The sequence below is a fragment of the Salminus brasiliensis genome, chromosome 9 (assembly GCF_030463535.1).
Source record: "Salminus brasiliensis chromosome 9, fSalBra1.hap2, whole genome shotgun sequence".
Lineage (NCBI taxonomy): Eukaryota > Metazoa > Chordata > Actinopteri > Characiformes > Bryconidae > Salminus > Salminus brasiliensis.
In genome coordinates this window covers 35,453,069-35,464,613 of record NC_132886.1, presented here as the reverse complement: position 1 = coordinate 35,464,613, position 11,545 = coordinate 35,453,069, and the positions used below count along the sequence as shown (strand labels likewise).

The following is an 11,545-nucleotide window of genomic DNA, read 5'->3' as shown; positions in this document are numbered from 1 at the left end:
CCAGCATAGTTTGTTTTCATTTGAGTCTCATGGTTTACATTGGCATAAATTAACTAAGGAATGGACAAGTAGGAAGGTGAAAAGGGGACAAGACTGATTTAGTGTGTTTTGCTTAGTGTGCTAGAAGCCAGGTTCGAACCGGCAACCAACTGAAGCAGAGGGCAGCGTGTTACAACTGCAGTACAAGGTGAGATGTTAAAAAAAACACACCAAGCAGGGGTGGGGAAAAATTGACGGGAACGGCAAACAAAGGAGACACACAAAACAACAATAACAGAGACAATAAACAACAAACAGAGTTCAACACAAAAACACCCGATTGGGGCTGAGAAAAAAAACCTGCAACTAAAATGCTTCAAATCAAAATAAAAATGAGGGTGGAGTAATGGGGTGTTGAAGAGATGAGGGTGGAGTAATGGGGTATTGAAGAAATGAGGGTAGAGTAATTGGGTATTGAAGACATAAGGGTAGAGTAATGGGGCATTGAGGAGGTAAGGATGGATTAATGGGGCATTGAGGAGATGAGGGTGGATTAATGGGGCATTGAGGAGATGAGGGAGGAGTAATGGGGCATTGAAGAGATGAGGGTGGAGTAATGGATGTTAAGAGGATGAGATAGAGTAATAGGTTGCTGAGGAGATGAGGGTGGAGTAATGGGTCGTTGAAGAGATGAGAGTGGAGTAATGGGGTGTTGAAGAGATGAGGGTGGAGTAATGGGGCGTTGAAGAGATGAGGGTAGAGTAATGGGGTGTTGATGAGATAAGGGTGGAGTAATAGGGTATTGAAGAGATGAGGGTGGATTAATGGGGTGTTGAGGAGATGAGGGTGGAGTAATGGGGTATTGAAGAAATGAGGGTAGAGTAATTGGGTATTGAAGACATAAGGGTAGAGTAATGGGGCATTGAGGAGGTAAGGATGGATTAATGGGGCATTGAGGAGATGAGGGTGGATTAATGGGGCATTGAGGAGATGAGGGTGGATTAATGGGATATTGAAGAGATAAGGGTAGAGTAATGGGGCATTGAGGAGATGAGGGTGGATATATATATTTCACAGTTTTGAATTTGTAAGAAAAGGCAGAGAAGTTTGACTAATGCTCCTTTAAGACTTGATTATGGTATTTTCTTCAGTAAGAAGCATTTGCTTGCCCTTTTCTACCTCCATAACCTGTGGCAAGTTACGCACCGACAAACTGAGGAAAGACTGTGGAAAGAAAAGTGTGATTAATAATTAATAGTTCCTGAAATATTTATAAACATAATACACACATAAAAATATGAGGAATTACCTGTGAAGGTTGAAAAATGACTATGAGACCAAAGCTTAATTACAGAGACACATGACAAACATCTGTGCTATTGTTTTTATTGATAAAGCAATTTATATGAATGATCATATAGTATACCAAAGTATTGAGCATGATTTTTGTTGCAGTGCAAGAACCCTTAAAAGTTGCAGCTATTGCTGGAAAAAGCATGACATTTTATATTTTCATAGTTTTGTTCCAAATTCATAACATTGTTCCAATTTCAGACAGTTTAAGTGTGATCGCTGGTTTGTATGCATCTTTTGATTGGATGTAGTTTGTGCACAGCCATGAATTTAAGGTGATTATGTAGCAACACCCTAGCAACCATCTGGGATACCATAGCAACCACCTAGCACCACTCCGCAACTCCAGAGCTACACTATAGCAACCACCTATGAACACTAAAGCACCCATCTACCAACCACTTTACAACAAAACTATAGTAACCACCTGGGATACCAAAGCAACCACCCATCTGCACCATAGTAAGCACCTAGTAACCCTGTGGCAACCACTTGGTATACCATTGCAACCACTAGTGACTATAGTGGTCACATAGAAACTGCCAGGAAGCTTAATTCATTTTCAAAATCAAATAATAATAAAATAATTCAGTTTAATTAAAATTGTTATTACGTAATTTCATCTAAAGACCACAGCAAAAGCAATACCTCTAGACTGCTAAGGGGTAAATGCACTCTTTTTTTTTAAAGTTTCTTTTTAAGAAGCTGAGAGAAGGCGTTAGCAGATCAGAGGTTGTAGAGCATAAATCCAGAGAAGGTGTGCGTGTTGGACGTAACGCTGCCAGCCACCTGGAAGCCCTTGGGCAGGCTGAGGTACACAGTGTCGCCTGGCTGCAGGACAAGGGTGGCGGAGTTAGTGCCATAATCCTCATTATCACCGCTGTCCTGCCACTCCCAAATCAGCAGCACCTCCTGTTCGTTGTGGTAGAGACTCACACCAATGTCAGCCTTCTTCACCCAGCTGTATGTGGTAAAGGTGAAGAAATAAACACCCTTCACCGGAGCTGTGAACACTCCTATACACACACATAACACACAAATAGTGGAGAATGTTGAGCATGAAAATATTAAGATATATATATATATATATATATATATATATATATATATATATACATATATATACAGTGCCCTTCATAATGTTGGGGGCCAAGACACGGTTTTTCCTTGATCTGCCCAGCTGCTCCACAGCTTAATATGTCTAATCAAACCAATCAGACTTTCCAGACTAATGTAAGGAGATGTGCCTATGCTTTGGCTTTTCCCCCTCATTCCAGGGCACCATGATGTTTGGGAAATAGCAAGGACAGATAGAGTAAAACAACAATTTTTAGTACTGTGTAGCAGATCTCTGGAATGCAATGACTGCTTGAAGTCTGTGATTCTTAGACGTCACCAGGTGCTGAGGAGCTTCCCTTGTGATGCTTTGCCAAGCCTCTAATGCAGCAATCTTCATTTCTTGCTGGTTTCAGGGCCTTGTTCCCCTGGGTTTTCTCTTCAGCATATGGAAAACATGCTCAGTTCAATTTCAGCTTTACTTGCCTGTGTAGCCTTAGCAGTATGTTTGGGACCCTTTTCTTGCATGGTTCAATCAATCTGCAAGCACTACTGGAACTTGAGCAGATAAGATGTTCCAATACACCTCTACAGAATTCCTAGTGCCACTACCTTCAGCAGTTACATCATCAGTGAAGGCAAGTGAGCCAGTACCTGTGGTCATGACACCCCCACCACCATGTTTCACAGATGAGGTGTAATGCTTTGGATCATGGACGGTCACAGTTCGCTCTTGGAATCACTCTGATACAGGTTAATTTTGGTCTCATCTCTGCACAGGACCATGTCCCAGACTTTTAAAGTACTTTTTGCAAACTGTAATCTGGCCATTCTATTTAAAGGTTTGCACCTTGCATCGTAGCTTCTGTGGATAGTAGTCTCCGACATGTACACATCCGCCTCCTGAAGGCGGTTTCTGATCTGTCTGACAAACAACTGAGGATTTTTCAGAAGATTAGTAAGGCTTTTTCTGCCATCAGCAGTGGAGGACTTTCTTGGCCTACCAGTCCCTTAGCAATTAATGATTTCACTGATGCTTTTTTGATTTAGGTAATCCCAAGGTTGGACTGATGTCTCTAACATCAGTAGCATGTCTGAAGCCCCTTCCTAATCTAAAACCTCTATCTCTCTCTACCCCTCCACCACCCCTCCCTTCTAACCCTGTCATGTATCATACCTGGCTCCACATATACAAGGGGAGCACTGGATTCCTACCCCTAAGCAGAAGCTACCTGAACTCCAGAACTCAGAATCCCTCAGAGTTCTCCCCCCTCTCTTACAGTCTTCTGCTAAATCATCATAAGCTGAAGGCATGGTCTGAACTAGCAAATAGCTTCTTTGACTTTCATTGACTCAGGTCTTGTCCTCAAGTTATAAAAAATGGCGACTACAGACTCCAAAGGGGTTTTAAAGTTTAGAAGCACGCTTAAATATCTTCTGCCTGCACTAATTACATCTGATCAGTTTGGTTTGAAATTGTAAACTGTGGAGCAGAGGGACATATCAGGGAAAACTGTCTTTGTCCCAAACATTATGGAAGTGAACTGTCTTTTTGCCATATGTGTATCACACTGGTTTTGCATACATCTTTTGACATCTTCAAACCTTTGAATGCAGGTTCCAAACTTTTGTTTTGCATACAATTGACTATTTAGTCAGGTCCATAAGTATTTGGACTGTGACACATTGTCCACATACTTGCCTCTGTACACCACTTCAGTGTATTTAAATAAAGCAATTGAGATGTGACTGAACTGTAGTCTGCCAACCATAGTTTTACAAGGGTCTTTCTGGGGTTTAACTCCTGATTGTGAACTACATATGAATTGTACCTGTGTTTGGGTTGTAAGCGTTTCCAATGTTGGTGATGATGTGGCCGTGTATGAGGGTGGAGCTGGAGGAGAAGGGTCCTATTATTCCTACTCCTTCACTTTTGACCACAGTAGGCTGCAGAGCCGCGGAGAAGGCCACTTTTTTCACTACACACACACACACACATACACACACACACAAACATAAAAAAACACAAATGATCACATGCTCATCATGCTCATCATGCTCTACAGGGCACAAGTCATGGGTCTTAATGCTTAATGCTGAAATCATGCTAAATTAGACTGCGGTCAACGACTCACTGACTCTGCAATTTGAGTACATTCCATTTCTTGGCCTTAAGAAGCTCTTGGATTGCTTTTAAGGTATGCTACGAGTCATTATCCATCTGTACAGTGAGGCACTCTCCTGCATTTGACTTAATATGAGCGGAAAGTCAAGCTCTATACACTTCAGAACTCCTCCTGCTACTTTTATCTGCAGTTACATCATCAATAAACACCAGTGACCCAGTACTGTTGCCAGCTATGCATACCTATGCTGTAACAGTGCCTCCACCACATTTGACAGATGATATGGTATGAAAGAAAGAATGGAATATGAAGCAAATTCATCCATTCACATTAGAACCCTTATATAGTTATAGGGTGACTTCATGGACACATTGTATTCATTTAAACCCAAAAGAAAAACACCATGTTCAACAGGGTGAATTTTAAAGCTTTGTCTAAATAAACCTGAAAAAGAAATCAGTAGATAACAGACACATGCGGTAGTGCCCAGCTGTCTGTGAATGAGTGTAGCTGCTAGCTGGTGATTCTCCTGCAGAGTTAGATTGCAACTCTAATCAGATCCACCTGATTCAGCTGGAGGCTTGATGAACTGAATAATGTGTATTAAATTAGAAGTTAAGGAACGCTTTTACCCTTCTCAGTGAAAGGGTGTGATCAACAAACAACGTAAAGGCTTTTCCCTTAGAAAACACCAGAGTGAGAGCACATGAGGGAGCTGGTTCTTGTGTGAACACGGTATAGAGTATCAGTCAAACGTTTGGACACACCTGGTTGAATGTGTGCTGATAATCATCTCAAAAACATTTGATCCAAAGGCTATGGTCACTATATGTTTATTTTCAATAAAGAGAACACCAGGGATACACCGGTATCCACCGTAGTTAGAATGTTGTGGCATGGGCAGACATGTATAAAGTACCAGAGACCCAGACTTGAGTAAAAGTACAAGTGCGCTATCAAAAAAGTCACCTGTGACTGTGCTACACTACACCAATAAGAGTCCTTGGGCAAAACTCCTAACACTACATTGGCTCACCTCTGTAATACCAGTAACCTTGTAATTCGCTCTGGATAAGAGCGTCAGCTAAAAGCTGTAAATGTTAAGGTACATCAAAAATGTTTTGTTCAGAGGGATGTACGGCCTTCTAACTCCCTCCCAATTTGGTACTGCCAACTAACCCATCTGTTCGTAACTCCCCCTAGCAGTAGCATTGCTCCAGACACTAGGAGGGTAAGGAAGCCAGCCCCTGCTTTTTTTAGAACTGCCACCAATGCGGCATCTCCAGCCCCCAGCTGTGCTCTCTCAGACTCCGGCTGCTGATGGCAAAACATCATGGCTCAGGTTTCTAACTCATGACCCCCAGGCCACAGTGGTAGCAATTTAGACCACTGAGCCACTCGGAGCTCCTAGCTGAAATTCTTGTAACCACATTAGAGTTAGTAGCTTCAGTTACTTGTGTTAGTCATAAGTCTAAAAAAAAAAACAATATTAATTGCTGCTTTTAAAAACCTAAAATTCACCTGTGTAGATTCATCTGCGCAAGTCCTCATACGTAATTGCCTGTGTGTGTGCGCTACAAGCGACAGCTGACAGCACAACTTTAAAAGGGAATATGTAAGCAGCAGTAGTTTCTGGATTTTCAAACAGCATCAGCCATGTGTAATTCTAATCAGCATAACTGACTGTCTGTTCAGAGTAGAGGCAGGAAGAGTGACAGGCCATTTAAAGAGATGACTGCTTCAGTGTAAATAAAGCAATGAATGGAATATTAGATTTTTACTAATATTTGTTCTAGCTGGAACAGATGTGGGCAGATGTGTGTTTTTTTATTATAATTATAATTCTGCCCCCCGGCTAGTTTTTTTCGCAGTTTTTGAGATATCACCACCATTCCAACTCCAGATTGTTTGATCTGATTTTGCGATTTTGGCTTATTTACAGCTATTTGATCAGATGTACAGATTTTTATGGATTGCATTTTTCTTTTTTCCCCATGATACAAATACTCTAGTAACATCTAAACAACCACATGGACTACCAGAGCAACTACTTCGCAACATGCAATCAACCGCCCTACACACTATACCAACCATCCAGCAGTACAATAACAAGCACCTAGCAACACCCAAGTGACCACCTGGGATACCATAGCATCTTCTATGTAGTCACCTAGCAACTACCAAGCAACTCTATAACAACATCCACTCGGTATCCCAAAGCAAAAACCACCTAAAAGTTTACCCAAGTGACCATGTAGAAACAGTCTAGCAACCGCCTGGAATTAGGAACTAAATCTGCTTATACAGAATCTTATGTCACCATGATACAAATACTCTAGTAACACCTAATCAATCACGTGGAATACCAGAGCAACCACTAGGCAACATGCAATCAACCATGTCACACACTATACCAACCATCCAGCAGCATGTGCCTGGCAGTCACCTAGCAACACCCAAGCAACCATCTAGCAACAATATAGCACCCATCTAGTAACCACTTAGAAATACCACTGCAGTCACCTAGCAACTACCAAGCAACATAACAACCACTCACTAATCAAATCACATGGAATACTAGAGCAACCTAATACCAACCATCCAGCAGCATGATAGCAAGCACCTAGCTACACCACAGCAAAAACCTAAGCAACCACATCAGATACCATAGCATCTGCCTTGCAGTCACCAAGCAACTCCATAACAACCACCTGGTATGCTATGGCAAAATCCACCTAGCAAAAATGCTTTTACCCTAGTGACCACGTAGCAACAGCCTAGAAATGGCCTTGCAAGTAGGAACTAAATCTGCTTATACTGAATGTGCACATTTATAGAAACTTATTTCTCACGTCATTTGGCTGCTTTTGTGCTGACAGTTTCTTGGGCAGTGGTAAAATGCCTTTGGTGGGCCCCTTCTTCTGGGACCCTAACTATGTTTTCACTGTGGAGGAAGAGAATCTCACAAAAAAAATATCCTAGAACAGCCATATGCACAATATTCTTATTAGGGGAAAGCTATTTCCGTTTGCGGTAGAGGAGGATCATTGTTTTGTCCAGTCATTATGGTAAGGCTGTTACACTGCCTCCTGTGATCCTGTCAAGAGGCAGCTCCTTTGTCAGTACATAAGGGGGTGGTGGACACAATGCGGGATCTGAACTATGATGGTACTGCTGGCAGTCTGCCGCGTTGGAGGAAAGGCATTAAAAGAATACCAACAAATGCCATTTAAATTCATTTGTCAGCCGTGAGAGATTGTGGATGAGGAATAGAAATGTGAATCATGATGTTATGATGAAATTAGACAATACATGTTTCTAGATCAGACTGGCCCCAAATGTAGCATGTGAGCTGAGCTGCAGAGGCTGCTGTGGAAAAAATAACTGCAGTATTTTATTTCTGTTGAAACAAAACTTTGTCTTTTGGCAGTGAAGCGCTGACTAGATACTAACTGCCCAAGTGTTAGATACTTTTAAACAAGTGATAGCTAGTGGTAATGTCTCGGATAATCCCTGATTCGTACAGATTACCCCCAAAGTTAACCCACAGATTAATCGCCAAAGTTTAACCATAACAGCGTGGAATACAGTTTTTTGCCAATGGAATTAAACATGTGGGTAAAACCGTTACAGCTTGTAAACATTATGCCACGAGAGCCAAAAATCAACATGGATACACATCTGCAGCACCATCACTCTGGTGTGTGGGTGGAGAGCAGAGTTCTATTGGTGGGAGGAGTGGAAGTCTCATATGGATATGGGCTGGGTAGAAAAAGGAGGAGTCCTCAGGTAAGTCAACCTCAGAACCACCAGACTCCACTATTAACTTTTACCAAGGGACGGAATGGATGAAAAAGAGAGAGGCAATTGCTCCACTCTACCGCTACATCCTAAACAGACCGTGTCAAAATAAAAGTCACTAATACAAACAGAAAACAGACAGTGTCAAAATGAGTCACTAATACAAGCAAGTGGACAGACTGTGTCAAATTAAAAGTCATTAATACAAGGAAGTGAACAGACTGTATAAAAAGTCACTAATACAATCTAACAGACCATGTCAAAGTAAGCCACTAATACAAACAAAAAACAGTGTCAAAACAAGTCACTAACTCAAGCAAGCAAAAACTGTCAAAATAAAAGTCACTAATACAAACAGAAAACAGTATCAAAATAAACCACTAATACAAGCAAGCAAACAAACTGTGTCACAATAAAAGTCACTAATACAAGCAAGGGAACAGACTGTGTCAAAAATAAAAGTCATTCATACAAACTAACAGACCATGTCAAAAAAAATCTTTGTCTTTAAATGTTGACTGAAAACGAAGTGTAGTGCTGAGTATTGTGGTCTCCATACTGACTTTTGTATTTAGTAGCATCCAAACTTAGAGGTATCTTTTGGACCCTAGCCCATAAAAAACTAGCGAAGGGTATTTCTTGCATAAACAATGAAGCACTTTTGTTCTACATAAGAGCATGTGCTAAATACTGTAAATGTAAAATGTAAATGTGTTTTAAAAGGAGTTTTGTGATGCGTTACACCATGACTGCCAAAGTGCTAGATACTTTTAATGACTGCTTTTTTGCTCTTGTGTCTGGTGTGTCTAAATTTCTTGTTCATGAATAATTAGAATAAAATCATTATTAAGATATGCTATGATTTCAAGATTTCAAGTTGTTATTTTGGCAAATTGATTAAAACGTATTACATACATACATAATTTTACTATGTCAAAATAAAAAAAAATAAAAAACTTACCTTCATTTTTAAGATGATTAATATGATTGAGCCATTATTTTTTGTATGGGTAAGAAAGGGTCTCAATAAACTCACATTTATATGACAATAAAAAAATTTAGTTTAGTTATTACATGTTCTTTCAAATAAATGATATTATAAGTAGATGAAACTGAAACTGCAAAGGACAATGTTATGCAGTAGCAAGTCGGCCTTACCTTCGCATGATGTTTTCACCTCCTCAATGCGAGTAAATAGGAGGTCAATAATTTCAAAAATAAAATCGGATTTATCTTGTGTTTTTTGTTGGTCTTTTTCTTGTTCTTGTTCTTGAATCAGGGAGTTTACTTTCAGCAGATTTACTGCCAGCACAAACATCACCAGCTTCATCTTCATCATTGTAATCTTCCTCACCATCTCGATGTGTGCAGCGAGGAGGTGTGTGCTTTTATACAGTCACTGTTAAGACTGCAAGTCATCGTTGACCTAATCACACAGTACCAACCCAATGCACAATGTTCCTCTTATCCTAAAGAAGGAAGCCGTTAGTGCTGCATCACTGGCTTGAGCAGATGCTGTAGATACACCTACTGATGCACATCACCAGTTCACTTCCAAAAAAGGGTAAAAAAAAAAAAAAAAAAAAAAAGCATGCGGACATATGATCATCACATCTTTATGAGCTTGTTAAACATGCTATTCTAAAACCATGGGCATTAACACGGAGTTATCCCCCATCCCTGTTGGCACATACAAGCGCTGCCACTCTTTGTGGGAGATTCTCGAGTGTGTCTGTGGGAATCTACCAGTCAAAAGAGCACTTATGAAGTCAGGTGCTGATGAGACAAGAAGGCCTATTTCGCAAATAGTGTTCCAGTTCATGTCGAAGGTGTTCAGTTGGGTTGAGGTCAGACCTACTAGAGTTTCTCCACACCAACCCTGTGAAATCATACCTTTATGACTATGGCTTTGTCCCCAGGAGCACAGTCTTTCTGAAATAAGAAAAGGTCTTCACTAAACTGCTGCCACAAATTTGGAAGCATTTGATTGTGTAACCCTTTACCTTTATAAGATGAGGTCAGGCACTGATGTTGGGTGACTAATTTATATCCCCCTATCTTACCCTATATCCATTTTACCCAGATTTTCTCACCACTGAATAACAATGCTGTGACTATTCATGCTGTTAAGTTCTGATGGTCAGTGTTAAATAAACATTTGTCTCACGTGAACAATGTGTCAGTAGGGGTGTGATCGGGAGCTCAGTTTGCTTTAATATGGCCCTGAACAGTAAATACCAATGAGAACAATAATAATAGCCGTTTTAATATTTTATGATCCAATTTATATTTTACGTATTATGGAAATAAATGTTCTATAAATGTGCATCTCGTCCCACACTGTTCCAACTTCAGATTGTCCGCTCTGATTCATTGATGTGGGCTTCTATACAATGTTTTGATAATACATGCCGTTTCCACATAGCAACGGATTTTTCTGGATTTTTGTTCCCCATTAGAATGAATGCAATGATGATACAAATACACTTCTTACACCTAACTATTAACATGGGATACAACATCTGAGCAGCCACCTGAGACACCATAGCAACCATCTAGAATTCCATAGCAACCATCTAGTTGCTAGCTGCTTAGCAACACCATAGCAACCACCCGGTATAGCATATCATGCACTTAGCAACACCATAGCAACCACTGTGCACCATAGAAACCTTAGAAAACCATTGCAACCTCCAAGCAACACAATAACAACCACCTGGGATACCACAGCAACTACTTAGCAACATCATAGCAACCACCCATGATTGCATAACATGCACTTAGCAACAGCATAGCAACTACCTAGCAACACAATAGCAACCACCCAGGATACCACAGCAACTACTTAGCAACATCATAGCAACATCATGGAAGCCGACTAGAATACCATTACAGCCACTCAGCCACAGCCATGCTAGTGCCTGGAATTGGGGTCCACCCATTCTGTGTTCCCAAAAAATGCATTTTTCTATACATATATTATAAATATTATACCATAACATGATGTACAATACTAATAATTATATATTGGATTCTCCATCTGTCGCATTTCCTTGACTAAGAATCTCATAGCTATCAATTGAAAGCATGGTGCACATTAAAACACGTTCTCTGAAGTCAACTCTAGTGCCACTGTTACATTTTATTAGCAGTTAATAGCATTTTAAAAGCCTCCATGATGTGCAACGGTAGATGGACAGCATCGGTGTGAGACCCTAGCCCTCTGAGAT

At 40.5% G+C, this 11,545-nt stretch overlaps 1 protein-coding gene across 1 annotated transcript; it reads right to left on the bottom strand.

Moving 5' to 3' along the window:
- Nucleotides 1-1,349: 1,349 nt before the first annotated feature.
- On the bottom strand, nucleotides 1,350-9,661 carry LOC140561722 (complement C1q-like protein 3). The gene is made up of 3 exons (XM_072686959.1): nucleotides 9,474-9,661; nucleotides 4,221-4,367; nucleotides 1,350-2,348 (listed from the first exon to the last, which is right to left on the bottom strand). Exons 1-3 carry the CDS (start codon nucleotides 9,652-9,654, stop codon nucleotides 2,059-2,061), a joined length of 618 nt encoding a protein of 205 aa, XP_072543060.1. The 5' UTR covers nucleotides 9,655-9,661; the 3' UTR covers nucleotides 1,350-2,058.
- Between the last annotated feature and the right edge of the window lie 1,884 nt (nucleotides 9,662-11,545).